This window comes from Vigna umbellata, chromosome 6 (assembly GCF_029865625.1).
Source record: "Vigna umbellata cultivar VRB3 chromosome 6, Vumbellata_1.0, whole genome shotgun sequence".
NCBI lineage: Eukaryota > Viridiplantae > Streptophyta > Magnoliopsida > Fabales > Fabaceae > Vigna > Vigna umbellata.
Window position 1 is genome coordinate 27,981,505 of NC_142170.1, and position 23,085 is coordinate 28,004,589.

Consider the following 23,085-nt stretch of genomic DNA (forward strand, 5'->3'; position numbering starts at 1 on the left):
ATGATTATTGTTATCTTCTTTATTTAGAAGGTCTTAATGTTAACCGTAATAAAAGAATAACGTATAACATTTGTTATTATTAATTAATATTGTCCAATATTACCATATCACGCATCTATTACCTCCAATACATTTCTTTCTAATTGTGAAATCATTACATTATTTTGGAGTATTCAGTTGAAAACAATTGTTTCAATTTATGTAATTTTATATTGCATTAATCACACCTTTACTATATTAGATGAAGAAAAAATGTGTTACTGCCGAGTAGGTTAGACCGATCGGACATGCTTGAGTCACTACCGAGTAAGTTAGATCGATCGTTCAAGGACGATGGAAGTGTTAATTAGACCTACCGAGTATGCAGGGGGCGATGGAAGCGGATCATTCTCGGTCGGACGCACAAAGGTGAGCTCTCTGATTTTTTAATTTAGACTAGACTTGCGGAGATAAATTCTGACTTGAGCGTCGGAGTGTTTCCTGCAGGCCACCTCATTTTGGCAGTGAGAGAGGAAGATCCAAGCGGTAAGACAGGAGCAAGGATGACCAATCGGCGGAGGTGGAGCATTCTAAAGCGAGAGGAGCAGGAGTTTTCCTCGTTCCCTTTTAGCAGAAACATTTTGGCGCCCACCGTGGGGCCCGAGGATCTTTAAAGATATCCTATTGAAGCCATAAGGATGGAACAGGACCCGACAGCATTTATGCAGGAGAAGAGAAGAAGGATGGAGGCAATGCAGGCAGAGATTGAAACCCTTAGGGGCGAGCGTGATGCGGTTAGGGGGGCGCAAGCCAATCGACAATCTTCCGCGCGCTGCAGCACCACCTATCGTGGAAATGTTGGAAACGAAGCCGGACTCGGAAGAAGACACAGATCCTACCAATGACAGTCATCACCATGGTGAGGGTCAGGCCCGCCATCAAGGGGAGGATCATAGCAAGGCTGGCTCGCGTCGGACCACAAATCATCCAGTCCCAGGCAGCCGAGCGAGGGCACTTCATTCGTTCACAGCGGTGGTCATGGAGGAATAAATTCCAGAAAAAGCATTCCCAGTCTTGGAGAAGTATGATGGATCAGGTGATCCGGAGGAGCACTTGAGGTCCTTCGTTGATGCTATGACCATCTACTCCCCCAACGAAAATGTGTGGTGCAGAGTTTTTTCCTTATCAATAAAGGGAGAAGCATTAGCATGGTTCCATTCACTTAGACCTCGAACAACCAACGATTTTGCTACCTTGAGGGACATGTTTGAACGAAAGTTCTATGCTAGTAAAGCTCCCAATTTGACGTACCTTGGAGTTGACGAATATTAAGCAAGAGAAGGAAGAGAGCCTCAGAGATTTCATGGACCGGTTCAATAAGACCGCTCGGAAAGTAAGGGGAGTAGGCAATAAATTCACAATTAGCACTCTGGCCACCGCGTTGAGGCCTTCCCCTTTCACCGATAATCTGTTTGCAGAGCCCCATTAACCCTGAATGAGTTGCAAGAGAGAGCAGCACAGTTCATCATAATAGAGGAGATGAGTGTTGTTCAGAGGCGACAACAAGAGCAGAGCTCAACTTCAGGGCAAGAGAAGAAGAAAGGCAAGAAGTTGTTTGTGCCTAGTGAACGGCCAAAAGGCCAAAAGTACAGAGATGGCTCGAAAGGGGCTAGATTCGAAAAGTATACCCCGTTAAACATGCTAAGGGCTAGAGTCTTGGAAGAAGCCCTAAGTGCAGATCTTATTCATTTAAGACCTTCTCGGTCATCACCCAAAGCCGACGGGACTAAACATTGTACCTATCATCTAAACATAGGACATACCACCGAAGACTACACGGTGTTGAGAGATAAAGTGGAGGAGCTAATCCGAGCGGGTCACCTGAGAAAGTTTGTTAAGGTGGAACGGAGGACGAGAAGTCCACCTAGGAGGACTAGGATGAAACAAAGTGATAGAAGAGATGATAGACGCCCAGATCGTAGGCGAAGTAGAAGTCGCAGCCATGACCGATCATTGTGTGGTACAATAAACACTATTTATGGAGGTTTTGTTGGAGGGTCATCGGCGTCGACCAGGGAGAGAAACCTGAGGGAGTTAAAAAGTGTTCATCGGGTAGATGTGAGGAAGTGCTCAATGCTGTCAATCACGTTCAACGATGAAGATTTTCATGCTCCTGATCCTGATCAAGACGATCCGATGGTAATAACATCCATTATTGCACGGTACAGCGTAGGAAAGGTGTTGATAGATCAAGGAAGCTCTATTAATATCCTTTACTGGAAGACATTCCAGCAGATGGATTTATCCGAGAATCTGATAACTTCGTATAACGAGCAGATAGTAGGATTTTCGGGAAAAAGGGTGGATACAAGAGAATACGTGGATCTAAGAACTTTCTTAGGGACCAAGCGGAATAAGGAGCTGAAGACCAGGTTTTTGCTAGTAGAAGCGAACACATCCTACAATGTGTTGTTGGGCCGACCTTACTTAAACGCATTCGGGGTGATTGTTTCCACACCTCACCTCACACTTAAGTTTCCATCAGATAGTGGGACCATTTGCACCGTTCAGTCAGATCAAAGGATCACTAGAGAATGTTACGTAGCAGGGCTTAAGGTTCAACCATCCTCATCCGACCAACAAAATTGACAGAGGAGAAGACGCTCGAAGGTAGCCATGGCAGATCTGGATCCAAGAACTAATACTGACGACCAGATGGAACCAATGGGAGAAACAAAGCCTTTTAGCCTCAGGCATAAGGAGGAACAAGTTACTACCATTGGAAGTGAGTTAACGGAGGAACAAGTCAGGTCAATAGGAGTGGAGTTGAAGAAAAACAAGGATTTATTTTCCTGGACTGCAGTCGATATGCCAGGAATTCACCAAAGGATTATGTCGCATAAGCTGGCATTATTTAAGGAAGCCCGACCGGTGGTTTAGAAGAAGAGGAGATTGGGGGAAGAAAAGAGACTCACGGTGGCAGGTAAGGTAAAGAAATTTTTGGAAGCAAACTTCATCCGTGAGATCAAATATACAACATGGTTGGTGAACGTTGTGATGGTAAAAAAGTCGAGCGATCAGTGGAGAATGTGCACGGACTCCACGGATCTAAACAAAGCTTGCCCCAAGGACTTTTATCCACTACCAAGTATTGATGCGTTAGTGGATGGGGCATCGGGGTTCCAAGTGTTAAGCTTCCTGGATGCATACTTGGGATACAATCAAATTCCTATGTATCCCTCAGACAGTGATAAAATGGTCTTCATCACCGAATAGGTTAGACCGACCGGACATGTTTGAGTCACTACCGAGTAAGCTAGACCGATCGTCCAAGGACGATGAAAGTGTTAATTAGACCGACTGGGTATGCAAGGGGCAATGGAAGCAGATAATTCCCGGTCAGACGCCAGGATAATATTCGTGAACTCTCCAGCTGTTTACTGGAGACAACCTTTGAATGTCAATGAATGCATAATTAATGATATAACGGTCACTGTGGAACAGTTAAGGTTAACATTGATCGTCATTAAGAGGTAAATTAATGGATGATATTCATTGAAACCCTATAAATAACAATTGATTATGAAGGTGAGCTCTCTGATTTTCTAATTTAGACTAGACTTGCGGAGATAAATTCTGATTTGAGCGTCGAAATGTTTCCAGCAAGCCACCCCCATTTGACAGTGAGAGAGGAAAATCCAGGCGGTAAGACAGGAACAAGGAGAACCGATCGGCAAAGGTGGAACATTATCAAACAGGAGGAGCAGGAGTTTTTCTCTTCCCCTTTCAGCAAAAACAATGTGTTACAGGAAATTACAAAATTATTTTATTATAATCAAGAAAATGTTTTAGCAATTTAACTTGAAAATAACCAGATGATACAAAGATAACGAACCCTCCATATACAAACTAATTTATTTTGTAAGCACCCTCTTCACTAGCACCACTTTCTCTCATGAAACATACAATGGAGCTTGCTGCTTCACCTCTCTCTAACTCTGCCTGCAAAATTACAACCCGAGACCAATTACTTTTATGTTTTAGGCTGTTGTTTTAATGATGTAAAAATGTCACAAAAAAAAAAAAAAACATGGTCATGTATGGAATCAAATTTACCTTTGATGTGCCCAGATCATTGCAAAGTCGAAAAATAAGGGATGGTTTCTGTAACAGGGAGTGGTAATTGTGCAAGGATTGAAGTGCCTCTTTTGTAATGCTTTGGTTTAGTAAGAAATAAGCATGGGTGAGTATAACCACCCCGGAGACTGAGACCCATGCATTGCTGATGTAATCCTCGAATCTTGGCAAGTGTCTGTCGCGACTCCATTTGGCTTCTTGTAGGAATGCTTTCAACATATCAGACCACTGTGTAATTTAATTAAAAAACAAAAATAATCTCAATAATGCACTAACATGTATGCATAATATAAGAAATAGTTGCTATAATTTATGAATTAACGCACTGCTTTGGTGAGGTAGGGTAAAATATCTTGTCCATGTTCCTTAAGGGCATCATAGGCAAATTCGTTGACAGTGTTGTACAGTGCCAGAAAACATATCTTCATGTAATCAGGGAGAACTTGAACTGCTTTAACATCCCAACTGAAACAAGAAAAAAAAAATTCTAATTAGTGCACTGATTAATAATTTCAGCAGTTTTTTTCATGCTCGTGATTGAAGTTTTTTTCTTTTTTTTTACGTAAGCTACCTTTCCACAGCTGCAGTGAAAAGTTCTAATTCGTCTAAGGTGCCATAGACATCATAAACGTCATCGATTGTAGTTATTAAGGAAGTAACTTTTGTTAAGCCTTTACGGAGATCACTGAACTGAGGCTCGAAGACCATTCCAACAGTCCAAAAGAAACATTCCATAAGTCTGTCTCGGCTGAAGCTTAACTTTGAGGCCAGTCCCATTCCCCTCCACCACCTTCATCACAAAGTGTTAAAGAAAAATAAGATATCTCCAAAGATGTAATAGAAAAGGATCATAATAAAACAGTAACCTTCTATTTCTTTTAAGGGAATAATTCTCTAGTTGACATAATATTATTTCCTTTTTCATTCTGTTTAATTAACCTTTTATTTTTTCTTCCTCCCCACTTCTGTGCACACGTACGTCTCTTTCCTGGAGATAATAGTTGAGAATTTCATTTAATAACTTCCCCACCACTTTTCTTCTCTTTGTCCTTTTCTATTTTCTTTCTCATATAATTAAAACATAGTGAAAGAATACGTAATTGATCAAACAATATAAGTGGAGAACCACATAATCATGTCTGAAGACATGTATAGTTTTTTAAGGCACAATAATATTAAGACTAGTCGTTTAATATTCATGATGGGGAGACCAGAATTTGTTTATCTTGTAGATTTTTATTTTCAAGAGATCACTTTGTGTGATACAGTTGCAGCATGCATAGTTTTAGTTAATAGAAAAGTAGTTACTGATTTACTAAAATTAGCATTTTATCTCAGTCTGATGTTGTTGTGTCCAAATTTTATCCTTGTAAATTTAGATACGTTCTTACACATGTTTTTTTTTCCTATGTAAAATATGGTATCTCCAAAGATGTAAAAGAAAAGGATTATCATAAAACAGTAACCTCGAATTTTTTAAGGAGTAATTGTCTAATTAACAGAAAATATTATTTATTTTTTCTTTCTATTTAATTAAAATTAAATTTTGATAAAGTTTTATATTTCTTTCTCCCCACTTGTGCACACGTCTCTTTCCTCGAGATAATAGTTGAAACTTTCATTTCATAACTTCACCACTTTCCTTTTGTTTGTCGTATTTAATTTTTCTCACATAATTAAAACATAGTGAAAGTATATATATACGTAATTGATTAAACAATGTAAGTGGAAAATCACATAAATCATGACTTTTTTGAAGACGTGAGTAGTTTTTCAAAGGCACAATAACAGGATTAATCGTTTAACATTCATATGGGTATTCATATGGGTAGTTGACCAGAATTTGTTTGTGGTAGATTTTTATTTTCAAGATAGCCAATCACTGTTGCGTGTGATACAGTTGCAGCATGCATACTTTTAATTAAAAGAGTTACTGATTTTCCAACACAAACTGACCTTGACATTTCTTGGAGATCATTTTGCAGTGTTGACTGCACAATATTGAAATCAAGTTTTGCTGCTTCAAGCAGCAGTCGATTTGAGTCTGTTCTTTTGGCATAAGATTCAATATACCACCTAGCTTCCAGCCTTTGGATTCTGTGATGGAGTGGAAGCTCCAATGCATGATTGGCTTGTTCCAAAAGCATGTTACTGCTTTTACCTTCGTTGAGGGAAACCCTAAGATGGAAGCTAGAGAAGACCATGGCCTCATCCAAAATCTTCTCTCCTTCGTACCCAAGAAACGATGCCTCATACAGACTCAGCATTCCCTTCGCATCACTCACAAGGTTTTCTTTGAAATTGCCATTCTCCTCCCTAAACCTCTCAAATATATCTGCATGATTAAAGAACAAACCAAGCCATCTAAATTTTAGATATCACGAAGGTTACTGATATATGTTTTTTAGAACTATACCAATGAAAAAAAAAAAAATACAGGAATGAAAACATTCATTTTAAAAACATTCAAAAACTATAAAATAAAAATAAGAATATACTACATTAATACTAATATAATTTAATTTATACGTCTATCATAATATAAAAATATTTCAATTAAAGTTCGTTGAATCGTTGGAATCAATTATCAAATCTGAAGAAATATCTAGTCTGAAGTTTGAAATTTCTCTACAAGATTGTCATGTAAAGAAACTTTGAAAATAAAGTGCATTTAGATTGTACTTCAACTTTTAGACAATGTGAGTATAGTTTTGAATATATTTAAAATAAATAAAAAAAAACACGTAGTACTATATATACCATGGACACTGCAATTACTTTTGTATCAACATGCTATTCTAATTAAATTTATAAATATATTCAAAATAACAATAAAGAGTTTAAAATATAATTATATATATATATATATATATATTAATAAAACTTTGTGTTTTATCTGTCTATTGAAAAATGTTTTTTAACAATTGTTTTTACAACTTTTTTACAATAGTAGTTTGTGATTAATCTTGCTTAAAATATATAGATCAATAATATACGACATATATATTATCAAAAAAATTGTTAAAAGAAAAAAAAGTTGTTAACATTCATGTCTATTAGTCATGTGTTGTTCCTGGTTTTAGTGAGGCACTTAGGCTGTTATTTGAAATGTCCGTTGTTGGGTAACTAAGGAGACTGGTGAAAGCATTAACTGGTGGTCCCCAAATCCACGTGACAGTATAGCAGAGTTTAAATTCATATATTTATGATGTTAAGGCCTATAATGGTGTTCATGAACAGCTCAGTACTTGGTTTTTTTTGTCAAAGATTTAATTTTTTTATCTCCCCACTTTTGTTCACTCTTCTTTTTCCTAAAGATAACAGTTGAAAATTTCATTTAATTACCTCCTCACCACTTTCTTTTTTCCTTTTCTATTTTTTTATCAAATAATTAAAACACGATGAAAGTAATATAGATAGATAGTGCTCTTTCTTTATTAGGAATCAACGCAAAACATAAATAATGCTTATTTGTTAGGTTTAATGGTAGTTTTCAGATATTTTACAAACTAAATAATATTATAAATAATTGTTTGGAAAAAATAAATAAATATTATTTTGCTTATAATAAGAAAATGTTATATAATGTTAGTTATACCTGCTGAGACATCATGGCCATATTCTCTGAAAAGCCTAAAGCACAAAGACGTTTCATGCAAACTTCTGTTAACGAGTGTGCCACTGAATCTTGCAGAAGAGTGACACCGAAGAAGGGCTTCACTTATCTCCTTGTCATAATGGTAACTCAGACCCAAGCGTTTCACATCGTTAATGAGTTCAAGTTTGAGCCATATGTCTGAACTTTCATCCTTTATCATTCTCCTCACTTCCTCCACTAGTAAAAAAACAAGATTTTAACTCGCGCATTTGGCATCGGTTAAGTTATAACCGAAGCAAAAAATAGCGCGGTGGCATTTTTGTAGTTATCACAAATGAATATGCCTCGGTTCAAAAAGAACCGATGCCTAAAACTGGTGCGGTGGCATTGTTGTAATTATCGCGCAAGGTATATGCCTCGGTTAAAAAAGAACCGATGCCTAAAACTGGTGCGGTGGCATTTTTGTAATTATCGCGCAAGGTATATGCCTCGGTTCAAAAAGAACCGATGCCTAAAACTGGTGCGGTGGCATTGTTGTAATTATCGCGCAAGGTATATGCCTCGGTTAAAAAAGAACCGATGCCTAAAACTGGTGCGGTGGCATTTTTGTAATTATCGCGCAAGGTATATGCCTCGGTTCAAAAAGAACCGATGCCTAAAACTGGTGCGGTGGCATTGTTGTAATTATCGCGCAAGGTATATGCCTCGGTTCAAAAAGAACCGATGCCTAAAACTGGTGCGGTGGCATTGTTGTAATTATCGCGCAAGGTATATGCCTCGGTTCAAAAAGAACCGATGCCTAAAACTGGTGCAGTGGCATTTTTGTAATTATCGCGCAAAGGTATAGGCCTCGGTTCTTTATAGAACCGAGGCCGTAGACCCTTATTGCCTCGGTTAAAAAAATAATCGAGGTAATAACATGTGTTTAGGGTTAAATTTCGCAAACAGAGATAGAAGTTGCACCGCTCTTCTCTTTTCTCCCTTTTTCTTTTGTTTCCCTTCCTTCCTCTTCTCTGCTCTGATGGAGGCGCGACGAAGGATATTCAATGGCGTGATTGAGGCGCGGCGAAGACGCAGTGGGGGCGCAAGGGCGGTCATTCTCGTTCTTCTTCTCTTTGTTCTGATTTGCAGGGAAGGAGGAAACTTCCTTCCGTCTCCTTTTTCTAATTTTGTTTGGGTTGTTTTATGTTTAATTGATGCTTTGCAAGAGTGGTGGAGTTTGATTCTCTGCAGGTGGTGGTGGGAGCACGTCATTCTCGTTCCGATTCGTCTAGGGTTCCGATTTCAATTTTTGGATTTTTGATTGGAGTTTCAATTTTTGGATTTTTGATTGGAGTTTTTGAGTGGCGGCAGAGCTGAGACCTCTAGGAACAGAGGAAGAGAAGCTGGTGGAGAATCATTCTTGTTTCACTGAAAATGTGGAATTGCGTTGTTGTGTTGGTAGCTCTGAAAGTGGGAAATCATGCTGGTGGCAGTGGAAGATGGGTGATGGCAGTGGAAGATGGGTGATGCATAAGAACAAACATCAACAACATCCTGAAGCTTAAAAAAAAAACAAAACAAGTTACTGCCTCGGTTACGTAAAAACCGAGGCATAAATCCTATTCTTTTTAACTCAGTTCACGACCGAGGCATAAAACCTACCCCTTTTTACCTCGCTGGTATATGCCTCGGTTGTAGAACCGGTGCCTAAAAGCAAAAGTAACCGGTGCAGTATCCTCTTAGTGTACTAGTGCTCCTGCAACATCTTGGCCCTGTCCTCGTATGTTATATCCTGAAAACGTTATACAAAGAACAAATCACGTATACGTGTGTAAGAAAACGTTTAGAACAGGGACAGTGTATATGATAATTATGATGCTTTAACTAATTACTAATAAAAGGTTTAAAGAATAATTCTTTAAAGAGTAGAGTACCATATATATATATATATATATATATATATTTAAGGATCCTATAATCCTTCATCTATTAAAGGAATGACAGGTGCACAAATAAGCACAAATTATAATAATATCTAAATTATAACTAACACAATATTTGATTGCCTAATATTCTTTAATAGAATATTTGACATATCTTAACACCCCCACTCAAGTTGGTGCATGGATATCACACATTCCCAACTTGAATAGAGACTCATTAAACAATCTTCTTGATACTCCTTTGGTGAGAACATCAGCCAACTGCAATTCTGATCTTACAAAAGGAAATGAAATTATTCCAGCTTCAAGCTTCTCTCTGATGAAATGTCTATCAATCTCCACATGCTTTGTTCTATCATGTTGCACAGGATTGTGAGCAATTGCTATAGTCGAAGTATTGTCACAGTACAAACTCATAGCTTCATTTTGTGTAAAGCCCAAATCTGATAGCACATTTTTAATTCACAAAAGTTCACATACACCTAGTGCCATGCCTCTGAATTCTGCTTCAGCACTAGATCTTGCTACTACAGGTTGTTTTTTACTCCTCCAAGTTACAAGATTCCCTCCTACAAAAGTAAAGTATCCAGAGGTAGATCTTCTATCATCTTTTGATCCTGCCCAATCTGCATCAGTGTACCCTTCTACCTTTAAGTTTTCATGATTTGAGAACAAAATTCCTTTTCCAGGAGCGGACTTCAAATATCTCAAAATCCTTTCAACAGCATCCATATGAAGCTTTCGTGGGTCATGCATAAATTGACTAACAACATTCACTGCATAGGTGATATCTGGACGTGTATGGCACAAATAAATTAATTTTCCTACCAGCCTTTGGTATCTTCCTCTGTCTATGCTTGCTGAATTTGAGCATTGAGAGAGCTTATAATTTTGTTCAATTGGTGTATCAGCTGGTTTACTCCCAAGCAACCCAGTTATGATCAGAAGACACTATATTATCCATAAAAGAAGAGTCCATATTTAGGATTGGCTTACTTCCTGCAAAATGATCCTCACACGATAATTTATCTTCACAATCAAACATACCAACATCATGATTATGCACTTTACTTTCATTGCCTCCCTGAAGTGGAGAATCAACAGAAAAAAATTCATGCTCATTAAATGTCACATCCATAGAAATATAAAATTTCTTTGATGGTGGATGGTAAGCACGATAACTGATAACAGTTGAAAAACTGTTATTTTCATGCTTAAAATTGATACTAAAAGCAACCTTTATACTTAGAAACTAGCTTGAAATCATGCTTTTATTCATATTATCATAAATAAGAGAGCTGGACAGGTTTATGCTTGATTTCAGTGTTTTTGAGCAGGTTTTAAGGTGAATTTAGTGAAAGAAGTGAAGAAGGAGAGAGATGGAATCAGAAAAGACATCAAAAAGTGCAAAAGGAGAAGCCGAAGTTACCGCTCAGCGGCAGTTTACCGCTGAGCGGCACTCAGGAGCTCACGGAAGGTTCGCTGAGGGGCAAAATGGCCGCTAAGGGGAAGAAACGACTCACGCACTCACCGCTGAGCGGTACTTTACCGCTGAGCGACACACTTATGGGCTTGGGCCTATATTTTCTGTAATTTTAGAATAGTATATAAGCTTTAGGACGTCCTAGGGTTTGTATCTTTGGCAGAAACGAAGCAAACACTCTCTCTTCCACCCCTTTGAAGGAGGATCTTGGATGCTCAGGCTACCTCTTCACCTTTCTAGGGTTTTATCCTTCATTCTTTCATTATTGTTCATCTAGGTTCACCATGAATATGGTGAACTAAACCTTGTATGTTTGTTGGGGAATCAATGTAATCTTTTGAAGCTCTCATATATGGAATTTGTGCTTGCATCTTAATCTAAGACTTATGCTTTCTTTCATCATTAGTTAGGGTTTTTCCTCTTTGCTCAAAGCTTGCTTTGTTTAACTCATTCAATGCATGATTATTGGCTTTGTCGATATGGGAACGTACGGGGAAGTCTAGATCCGGGGAATTACTCCCAATATTATATTGGTTGTCGTTAAGCTCCTGTGCTAAAAGAACTAATTACTAGGAATGCTAGGAATTGTATGAACTCGTAATTGGGGATAGGCCTTCTTGACAAGGTAATTTAGAGAGTGGCATTAACAATGATGACTTGAATGTCGAATTCCTAAAATATATGAGAGTGGATAAGATGAAATTGACCCCCAACAACATATTCATATATATATTTCATTGAAAGTGTTTGTCTTTTGCTTTTGCCATTGATCAAAACCTCATGCATACATGTTTATTTTCGTCTTTTGCATAATACAATCCAATTATTTCGTCCTTAAGTCTTAGCTAATCAACGAACCACACAACTAAACTAGGCCGTGAGTCCTTTGGGAGAACGATACTTGGTCTTACCGAGTTTATTACTTGAAACGATTCGGTCATACTTGCCGATTGTTCAACAAGTTTGTGACATCATATTTTGGTGATCATAAATTTGTGCATCAATAACCTTTTTGAGTTGATCCATACCCAACAAAAACACATTTGATCGCTCGTTCTTCAAGCTTTGTACGTTGATGTGGGTGTAAGTGAACATATATAACACATCCAAAAATATGAGGTGGTAAATTAACTATGGGAGGAAGAATACAATGATCAGACAACACATCAAAAGGCCTTCAAAAGTTAAGCACACTAAAAGGGGTTCGATTAATTAAATAAACGGCAGAGCTCACAGCCTCACCCCATAAATGAGATGGGACATTACCATCTATCAAAAGTAATCTTGTCACCTCTAATATATGTCTATTTTTCCTCTCAGCCACTCCATTTTGTTGTGGTGAATAAGGACATGTAGTTTGATGCAAGATGCCTTTAGAGTTCATGAACTCTATTAATTCAGTCTTAAAATATTCCCCTCCATTGTTTGATCGAATGACCTTAATAGATGTGTTAAATTGTGTAACAATCAGATGATAGAAGGAACGAACCACATCACACACATCACTTTTATGTTTAAGCAAATACACCCAGGTTACTCGAGTACAATCATCAACAAAACTAATAAACCATTTTTTTCCATGATGTGTAGATTGTGGGGCAGGGCCTCAAATATCTGTGTGGATTAATGAAAAAGGAAAATCAGTCTTTTTATTGCTTAAAGGAAACACAGTACGATGACTTTTTTCCATTACACAAGTTTCACAAAGAAAATCAGAAATATTACATTTATGAAATAATGATGGAAATAATTTTTTTAGATAAACAAAAGAGGGATGTCCCAATCGTCTATGCCATAACCAGATCTCCTTTTTATTTTTATCGTGTGTGTGTTCATTTGCAAGACAAGCCAACGCTCCTTTATGGGTTTGTTGTGAGACATTTTCAAGATAATAGAGTCCCTCCCTCTCTCTCCCAGTGCCAATCTTCTCCTTGGAGTGAATGTTCTGAAAAAGACAATGGGTTGTGTAAAATGAGGCAATACAAGAATGTGATTTGGTTAATTTGCTGACAGAGAGAAGATTACAGTTCAATGTAGGGACAAATAAAACATCAGAAATTGATAAGGAGGGTGAGAGAGATATAGTACCTACACCTTCAATAGGAGATGAGACCCCATTGGCATTAATAATAACAGTTTTAGAACAATTAGGAGAAAAATTAGTAAATTTATGAGGATCACAGGTCATATGATCAGTAGCACCTGAATCAATTATCCAATCACTATCTCTCGTAATAGCAGAAAGATTAATAGCAGAAAGATTAATAGCACAGTTTGATATACCTGACTTAGCCACAAATCCGGCAGCAGTAGAAATATGGCCCTTGGAAGTAGCTTCTACCTTGGTATTGGGAGTAGTTTTACCTTTTGGATGCCAATCTGGATAACCATGGAGTTTAAATTCATGCATATGGGTAGCAGCGGAAGTCCCAAAATCATGTTTCTCCGATTGATTTTTATCGAAAAAAGCCATCAGAAATATTCAAACAGAACACTGATTCCTATATTGTAGAAGATATCAGTGTTTGGCTCTTGATACCATAATAAAAGGTTTAAAGAATAATTCTGATATATTATTTCAAAGAGTAGAGTACCATATATATACATTTAAGGATCCTATAATCCTTCATCTATTAAAGGAATGACAGGTGCACAAATCTGCACAAATTATAATAATATCTAAATTATAACTAACACAATATTTGTTTGCCTAATATCCTTTAATAGAATATTTGACATATCTTAACAATTATAGCGTAGGCATGCTTCAAGGACTGCAGAAAGTCGTAAGTCCAGAGGTTGGGTTGGTAGTTTGCAGATTTTCTTTCAGAAAGATTAACGTTTTTGGTAGTAGCATTGTAGCGAGGGAAGATTATCCTACGTTGAAGAAGAATAGGAGCTACTGGTTTCAGAGGCTTGGTAAAAGTGAGATGTTGAGTAAAAGAGGAATTGAGCAATGTTGGGTTCACAAGAGTCATTTTGTTCAAGGCTCGCTTATAACTTTTGCACTTGGGATGGTCTCATATGTGTGTGTGTCTATATATATATATATATATATATATATATATATATATATATATATATATATATAGACAATGTCACGTGTCAATTTTTAATTGGTTAAATTAGAATGTTTTTTAATTTAAAATCTGATTTGGAATGGGTTGAAGTTTGGATTCCGAAACTGTCCTCTTCGTTTTTGAACTTTATCTTCTCTCCTTATCACTGTCTTCTCTCTCCATTTTAAGGATTTGAATTTCATTTCAACTTTTCTCTTCATAGCAGTGTTCTCCCTCCTCTATTTCTAGGGTCCTTTTGTTTTGAACATCTCTCTCCTCCTTTCCTGTCACCATTGTTTTTCTTTGAATCTCTGTGGACATTGGGTTTGTTTCTTTGAGTTGTAGATTACGCTTGTCTCGTTTGATGTGGATTTGTCTCGTTCGGTGTCTTTGTGGACATTGAGTTTCTTTCTTTGAGTTAGAGATTACCCTTGTCTCGTTCGGTGTCGATTTGGTGGAAGTTGTTACCTTTTTTGTGCAATGGGTTCGTTCGGTGACAATGGTTCTTCGAACAAGGTTCGTGTCTTGGTATTCGTATTTTGGGGAGTGGATTTTGGTCTTGCATCTGTTCGTCATTTTTTTGGTGTGTCTTGCTTTTGGGTTGTCACTTACGTTGGTTATTTGTACCAACAAATATTAATTTTTTTTTGCAGTTGTTTGTTCATCATCATTGAAAACGAAGTGTATTGCTACTTTGAATGAAATTTTGAGTGAGGAGTACAAGTCCATTATTTCGAAGACGCAATTTGGATGGTTTTTAGAAAAATCCCCTTTTGTACCAAAAGTTGAAGAGTGCTACCCAGACATGGCTTAAGCACTCTCCAGGGGACCTTACGAGTGCGTTTTCAATGTTGTGTGGATTGATTATCCTTATTGGCCATGGTTGAAGGTGTCCACAACAAGAAATTTCAAGTTAGGTCAGTCCTATGTGGATGGAAGACCAAGTTAAGGTGTTTCTGGGTTGAGAGGTGAGTTCCTGCACCATTGACACAGGAATGATGCTGTTGTAATTGATTACAGGGAGCTGGTAATCGCTTACCAGTAGAAAAATCTCCTTTTGTACCGACAGTTGAAGAGTGCTACCCAAACGTGGTTTAAGCATTCCCCCCAGGAATATTTTGGATTCGTTATGACTGTCTTTTGAAGGTTTTATGAATGGATCATTAATGGAACACTTCAAGTTGGAATACTTCAATATTAAACAAATATAAATGAAATAATGAAGGGTATTGAGTAATGAAAAATTATAACAATATTATAAAGCACATACATTAATAAAAAAACGTAATGACATTTCACTAAACAACAAGTTTTGAAATGAAAAGATACATAACAGTATACAATGAAATGTAATCTAAGAATATGGTTGTCAACCAAATTGATTGCGGAAGTTAATAAGTTCTTCCTCTACGAGTTGTGCAAAAATTGTCATGAACTTAAACTACCTTGGTTCAAACACCTATAGGAGTTTTTTCCTCCACAATTGAATGGGCGGAAACTGTGTTTTGATACACTTGACACCATCAATGATGAAGAACATGTGTTTCATCCACAATTGAGTGGGCCAAACTGTGTTTTGATGCACTTGATACCATCAATGATGAGCAAGGTGAGTCATCCATGCAAAAAAAATAGAAAAGATCACTTATAGGGACACAAAAACGACTTTGGGGAGCAGTGTTCATCTAGCTGGGGAGTACAGTTGAAGTTTCTGTACAAATTACCCTTTTTCCTCTGGTAATTGATTACAAGACCCCTGTAATCGATTGAGAGAGAGAATCGATAGAGATGAAGACTACAGTTTCGTAAGAGATTGAGAGAGAGATTTTCGTAAGAGATGAAGGCATAAACAGGTTTCAGCAATCTCCTTCTTCCAAAAATGCTCTCGAAAACAAATCTCAACTTTTTTAAAAATTCATTTAAAATAACAAATGACAGAACAACATGTGTCATTGTCAAATTGTTGTCAAAATGGTGTTGTTGAATAAACGTTTTCCTTTTTAGTATTATGGTGCTAAAAACTAGCGTGTTTTTCAGGTGTACTTTTCATTTTTTTTAGTGATTGATTTCTTTAATATTATAAACACCCTTATTATAATTATCAAAACTTTAATTTTCAGCTGATAATATGATTTTTAAACAAATTTTATATTCCAAAATATTAAAAATCATTTTAGAGATAATTCTAAAAATAATTAATTAAGATGTATTTTAGGCTCTAGGCACGTGGTCTTTGAACGAGATCCACATATAATCAATCCATAGTATCAACCAATCAGCGAACTAAATGTGCATCCTCACCTGAATCTGAATCCCTACTTACATAGACATAATTGTAGATATCAACCAATAATTGGTTCTGAAAAGAGGATGTCCATTATTCATACTAAAAAACCCATTATATCATCCTTTTGCAACTTATAACACTTTTATATTTAATAATTTAATTTATATTTTTAATAAATATTTTAATTTTATATTTTGTTCTTAAAAGTCATTTTCAAACCATTGTATTCGAAATCCAGGTTGTAGAAATAATTTTTCCAAAATAAAATAGCCAATACTGATTTTATATATTGAGATATTCTTTAATAAAAGTATTTTTAAAAATAATAAAGATGAAAATTTTAAATTATACTAAACACATAAATTAAATATTAACTATTTAATTATTATTTTTATTTCTCTTTCTTTCCTCTATCCTTTTTCTTATTCTTCTTTGTTTCTTGTTCTCCGTATTCTTCGTTCTTACGTCTCCATCTTCTTCCTTTCATTTTTTTTTCCTTTTTCTTCTTTATTATCATGATATCGAGATGTACTGATTGGTTCAATTGATTGTATTGATTATTTGCAGTTGTGAATAATTTCCTTATATTGATTATAAATTGTGTATAATTTTCTTAAATGATAATACTGAGTTAATAGAATAATTTTTTTCCTCTGAACATAAAATAGACACGATGATGTGAAAACATTAATTAAGAGTACAGAAAAAAGATATTACTATCATTAGTGTTGAAAACACTCTTAATATGAGGGAAAGAAAAATAGTGAGACCCAGTAAAAAGGTCTTTATTATATAAGAAGATACGTAGATATCTCTTTTTTCTTTCTCAATAATATCTTTAAAATAATTTTACGTGTTGTTTCTTTTTTCTAGGATATTGGTTCACTGCAATCCAAAGTGTTGATAAATGAATCAAATCAATTCGATGTTGATTCTTTGTTAATGAATTAACAAACTTTAAGTTTTTCAATATGGATTAGAGTGTTTTATATAGTGTTTATAATTAAGGTGACAAATATCTACAAATCATTAATTTTTTTCAATATATATATTTTAATCAAGAACTTGTGCATTTCTCTTCCAAAGTTATTTTTTTTTTTATTTAGAGATGGAATGATAGATAAGGATAAAAAAAAGATAAAAATTTAAAAGAAAGTAGATGAAGAAGAGAATGGAGACGAAGGTCTTGTAGGAATGTAAATTGTAATAAAGTAAATTAATAAAAGTAAAATAAGTATAATATATGAAATTAATGAAAGTGGTGATCCAAATTGCTACAATCAATACTAAATTTGTTATTTGTTTTTATTTATGGTGTTATCAAAATGTTTGAAATTGTATTCATAATTTTTCACCTCTAGTTTACATTTGAATTGTCTATTTATACTTTTCTTCATTACCCGACAATTATACTATAAACAAATAACAAAAAAGTTACATAAATAAATTAATTGTCTTAAAACTGTTATGTTGTACCTACACTAGTATAAAAATAGTGTATAACGTCACGCGTTCAACGTTCAACCACTGAATAACCAACGTTAAAATTGAGCGGTGACATTTGTGTAAATAAATGCAATTATTAAACGTCGTTTAGAATTATAATTCAACCTAAAAGGATATAAAACGTCGAATGACTTTTAAATTCGATGTCAAAAGGTTAGTGTATTAAATAAAAATTTGAGCGAGAGATTGAAAATTCATTCACTTTATTTTAGCGCGCGATACCCTCTTTTCTTCTCAAACTTTTCTCGAACGAAGTTTGACGAGCATCACATGTAATCTTTCTTTTATTTGATACAAATGCATGTTAATTAATTACTTTATGTATGATTTTTGTTTGTTTTAACCAATTATTTTCGTGTTCTTGTAGCACATTCTGTTTTCTCTCTCATTGTGACGAAACTTTATTCCGACAAACCCACCTTTTGAAGGTTAGTTTTCATTTTCGTTTTGAAGAACTTATTTGTTGAACTTGTTTGTTATTTTTTTTGTTGAACTTGTTTGTTGTTGTTTAGTTGAACTTGTTTGTTGTTGTTGTTTGATTGCACTTGTTTGTTGTTGTTGTTTGAATGAACTTGTTTGTTATTGGTTATTATTGTTTGTTGTTGATCCTACACTACACATTCATAGTTCATGCTTTATAATGGTTTAATCATTTCAGAGATCCCTATTTTTGCAGATTTGTGTCAATTAGGTCCTCGTATTTTGAAAGTGCTCAATTGGGTCCCTTTTTTTGTAAAATTGAGTCAATAATGCCCTTGCCGTTAATTGTTGTGGACGACGTTAACTTTCTTGTCTAGTGGCATGCTGAGTTATCATTTGATAACCACGTGGCACAGTAAGAGGTCATGATGTGGATTTATTTGATTTTAAGTTTAAAAAAAGTTTAAAATAAAATAAGCTGGCAACCGCTCCCCCTTTAACCCCGTCATCGTTCTCTGGGGATCCGGTGATGACTCTGTCGCTGAACACGGAGGCTCTACCACCTTTGAGCTCTTTCACGATGACGGTGATGGCACTGGCCTCTGTCCGCTCTTGTCCACCATGTCGGAGTTCCTGCCCGGCTCAAGCTTCGACCGCCTACTCGAGCAATTCACGCAGATTGACATGAACGGTGTGCCGCCACGAGTTAAAGGGGGTGTTAAATATGCAAGCATATTTACCCTGGTGTTAATGTAATCAATTACCATATGTGGGTCCAGGCCATGAAGGAGGTATGTGTAGATGGGTGCTCAAAAGTTTCAGTTTTGATTCTTGGGTTTTGCCTAATTTCAAAACTTATTTTTTTGGGTTCAAACAAATATACCTTGAATCTCATTACTGTAAAAATCAATAATTTTCCCTTAAAATTCATTGATTTTGGATGATATTATGTGAAGGATGTATCGAAGAATGGGGTTCTAGTAATGTTGATGAATTGCGTTTTCACCTCTTTTTCGTTTCTAACCTTTTTCTTCTTTCTGTTTCGTTATCCTTTTCTTTTCCAATGAATTGCATGGATCAGGCAAGGTCAAGATCAGAATCAACGATACACCATCTTCATCCTCTATTCTCCCTTCTCTTCCTTCAGATCAATTCAACACTTTTTCAATTGTTTCATTTTCGTTTTTCTTTTTTATATTTATTTATTTGAAATGTAACAGGATTTGGAAGAATTGGTCGTTTGGTGGCCAGGGTGGCTCTTCAGAGAGACGATGTGGAACTCATTGCTGTTAATGATCCCTTCATCACCACCGATTACATGATACACACCTTCTCTTCTCCCTCGCTGTGAGCACTATAACATGATTACGATTCAGATCGACAAGGTTTTTCATTTGTATATTGTTATTAGCTGTTAGATTAGGTTGTTCACCATGTTTGGTTGTGTCTGTAGACATACATGTTTAAATACGACAGTGTTCACGGATACTGGAAGCATCACGACGTCACTGTTAAGGACTCCAGTTCCCTTCTCTTCGGTGATAAGTCAGTCACTGTTTTTTGACACGGGTCTATTTTCACCCTTTTTCATGTGTTCCATTGTTTGTTTATGTGTATTGTAAGTATTCACTTTTTTTGTTAAATCTTTTGTTCGTCCTCAAGAACCCTGAGGAGATCCAATGAGGTGAGACTGAAGCCGATATTGTTGTTGAATCTACTGGAGTTTTCATCGATAAGGACAAGGCCGCCGCCCATTTAAAGGTTTCTATTTACAGCGCTATACCTTTACCACGAAGGTGATGTTGAAGGTTAGAGGACAAAAGCAGATGTAGTTCAGGAAGAGAGGATGGAGGTTGAGGAAGATGATGGTGAGAGGACAACAACAGATGAAGTGCGGGAGGAGAGGATAGAGGGACAACAACCTGATGTTGAGGCTGAGAGTAGAGAAGCAGATGAAGTTCAAGTTGAGGTTGAGAGGATAGAGGTTGAGGAAGCTGATGGTGAGAAGACAACAGCAGATGAAGTGCAGGAAGATAAGGGTGAGAGGACAGAGGTTGAGGAAGGTGATGCTGAGAGGACAGTAGCAAATGAAGTGCATGAAGAAATGATACAGGTTGAGGAAGCCGATGTTGAGGCTGAGAGGATAGAAGCATAGGATGGCGAGGGTCATAGGTTAGATGGTCAGGCTTACAAAATAGAAGTACAAGACTTGGAGGATATAGAAGTAGAAGTCTGTGATTGGAGTACATCACGTGATGATGATGATGGTGATGGTGATGGTGAGATGCTTAGTGAGGATGGGTTAATAGACATAAATGTGCAGTGTGATGTAAGTGACAGTTCTGGTAATTTGGAGGTTGAGGTTGAACCTGTTTTACTTGGGTCTGAGTCAGATATGGAAAAGATGATATTAATGATTCCATTTGGTTCAATGATGAATGACAATCTGAGGACTTAACGTCTCGTGATATTAGTGATGAGGACAGTGAGGATGAAGAAGGGTATGGGCATTTTTCTACGTTTACTATGCCCAAAAGAATGATTGATTTCAACTAGGAAGTGGGAACATATTTCGTGGATAAACAAGACATCCTTGATGCCATCAAAAGTTATGCAGTAGACAATGGGAAAAATTTGAAACTTGTTAAAAATGATAAAAAAAGAATTAGGGTTAAATGTTTGGGATCAAAAGGAGAATGTCCGTGGAGGGCATATTTTGGTTTCATGGATGCAGTAAAGTCATGGCAACTGAGGACTGTGGTTGACAGACATACATGCAGTAGGGAACACAAGTTGCGAGTATTCAATGCAAAATGACTTAGTAGAAAATTGGAAAAAACACTAAGAGAGAATCCTAATAAAAGGAGTTGATATTAGAGATAAAATTACTAGGAAATGGAATATAGCAATTTCTAAGAACATTGCTTACAGGGCCAAAGCCTATGCATCAGACGAAGTGGTTGGGTCCTTTAGTAAGCAGTATAATAGAATTTATGATTATGCTCATGAGTTATTAGGAAGAAATCCTGGCTCCACAATCAAGGTGAAAGTTGAATCATATGATGGGAAATCAATCTTCAAGAGGTTTTACGCATGCCTAAAGGCATGCAAAGATAGCTTTGTCTCATGCAGGCCAATCATTGGCCTTGATGGAGCCTTTTTGAAAGGCAGACATCGTGGTGAGCTATTAACTGCTGTGGCTCGTGATGCAAACGACCAAATGTTGCCACTGGCGTATGCAATCGTAGAAGTTGAGAACAAGGAGACTTGGACTTGGTTTATGGAGCTATTGATTGAAGACCTTGGTGGACCTGAGGTGTGTTCTTCACTTACAATCATATCAGATCAACAGAAGGTAACTTCCATTATAATTATTGATTTCTATCTTATACAAATTTATTCAAATCAATACCATCTCACCATTTTTATTCTTCATTCACAGGGTTTGTTACAAGCAGTACAAGATGTTGTTCCTAGAGTTGCACAAAGATTTTGTGTAAGGCATTTATATGCCAACTTCAGGAAGAAATTCCCTGGAAAGAACCTGAAAAAGCTTATGTGGAGGGCAACTATAACAACCCACCCACAAAAATGGGAGAACGAGATGAGATGTATCAAAGATGTCAACCAATATGCTTTTCGACACTTGTTAGCTATTCCTCCAAGGTTTGATACTCTCGGTTTACATAACTTTTACTTAACTTTTATTTTCTTGTTACTCAACATATTTATTGTGTGACATACATCTTTATTGAAGGTTTTGGTCCAGATCAAGGTTCACAACCACAGATCAATGTGATACTTTAGTTAATAACATGTCAGAAGCCTTTAACAATGTGCTGGTAAATACGAGGACAAAACCAATTATTACAATGTTGGAGGAAATCAGACTATACATGATGAAGAGATGGGCCACTAATAGGTCAAGGGTAACGTCATTTAAGTCATCAATTTGTCCAAAAATACTGAGTAGACTACAAAATGAGGGATTACTAACAAAGAATTGGATTCCCAGGTATCCAAAATTTATGACATATGTATATCTTTGTTTATGTTATCCGAGATAGTAAAAAACTAATGTTACCTATTGATTGACAGCTGGTCTGCACAAAGACTATTTGAAGTCAGACATATGTCCCAAAGTGGGGAAAAGTTTCTGGTGGATGTAGATCAATATTCATGCTCTTGCAGGAAATAGAGCATCAGTGGCATACCTTGTGTACATGCACTGGCAACAATGAGGTTTCTCAACATAGATTCAGAGGACTACATACCTGTGTGCTTTAAAAAGTCTACATATGAAGAAATTTATTCCTCAATTATATATCCCATTAATGGAAACAACCTCTGGGAGGTAACCCAAAGTCCAGATGTCATGCCTCCATTAACAAGACAGATGCCTGGTCGTCCTAAGAAGAAAAGCAGGTTAGAGCAATGGGAGTTGAAGAAAAGTAGCACCAAAATGTCAAAAGGGGGATTACTGAAGAGATGTGGCATTTGTAGGGAAGTGGGCCATAATAGAAAAAACTGCTCCAAGAGAAACCAGGTGCAGGAAGAGGGACAACAACCTAGTTCCTTGCCTAAGGGTGAAGCAGATGGCAAGAACCACTTCTGAGTTGAAGATTGTTATCTGTTTTAGTAGTACCAAATGTAATAGGGCAAAGTTTGATGTTTATCATCTTACAGACATG

General features: G+C 36.5%; 3 protein-coding genes across 3 annotated transcripts; 2 read left to right on the top strand and 1 right to left on the bottom strand.

Annotated features, from left to right (window-relative positions):
• Positions 1 to 1,518: 1,518 nt before the first annotated feature.
• On the top strand, positions 1,519 to 2,628 carry LOC148197133 (uncharacterized). Its single transcript, XM_088093611.1, has one exon. The coding sequence runs from the start codon at positions 1,519 to 1,521 to the stop codon at positions 2,626 to 2,628; it is 1,110 nt and encodes a 369-aa protein (XP_087949737.1).
• A 1,260-nt stretch (positions 2,629 to 3,888) lies between these two features.
• Positions 3,889 to 14,100, bottom strand: LOC148197134 (tricyclene synthase EBOS, chloroplastic-like). The gene is made up of 8 exons (XM_088093612.1): positions 13,870 to 14,100; positions 9,454 to 9,488; positions 7,715 to 7,950; positions 6,073 to 6,451; positions 4,688 to 4,906; positions 4,443 to 4,581; positions 4,096 to 4,344; positions 3,889 to 3,981 (listed from the first exon to the last, which is right to left on the bottom strand). Exons 1-8 carry the CDS (start codon positions 14,098 to 14,100, stop codon positions 3,889 to 3,891), a joined length of 1,581 nt encoding a protein of 526 aa, XP_087949738.1.
• A 6,578-nt stretch (positions 14,101 to 20,678) lies between these two features.
• On the top strand, positions 20,679 to 21,894 carry LOC148197135 (uncharacterized). Its single transcript, XM_088093613.1, has 3 exons — positions 20,679 to 20,820; positions 21,301 to 21,743; positions 21,832 to 21,894. Exons 1-3 carry the CDS (start codon positions 20,679 to 20,681, stop codon positions 21,892 to 21,894), a joined length of 648 nt encoding a protein of 215 aa, XP_087949739.1.
• Positions 21,895 to 23,085: the final 1,191 nt, after the last annotated feature.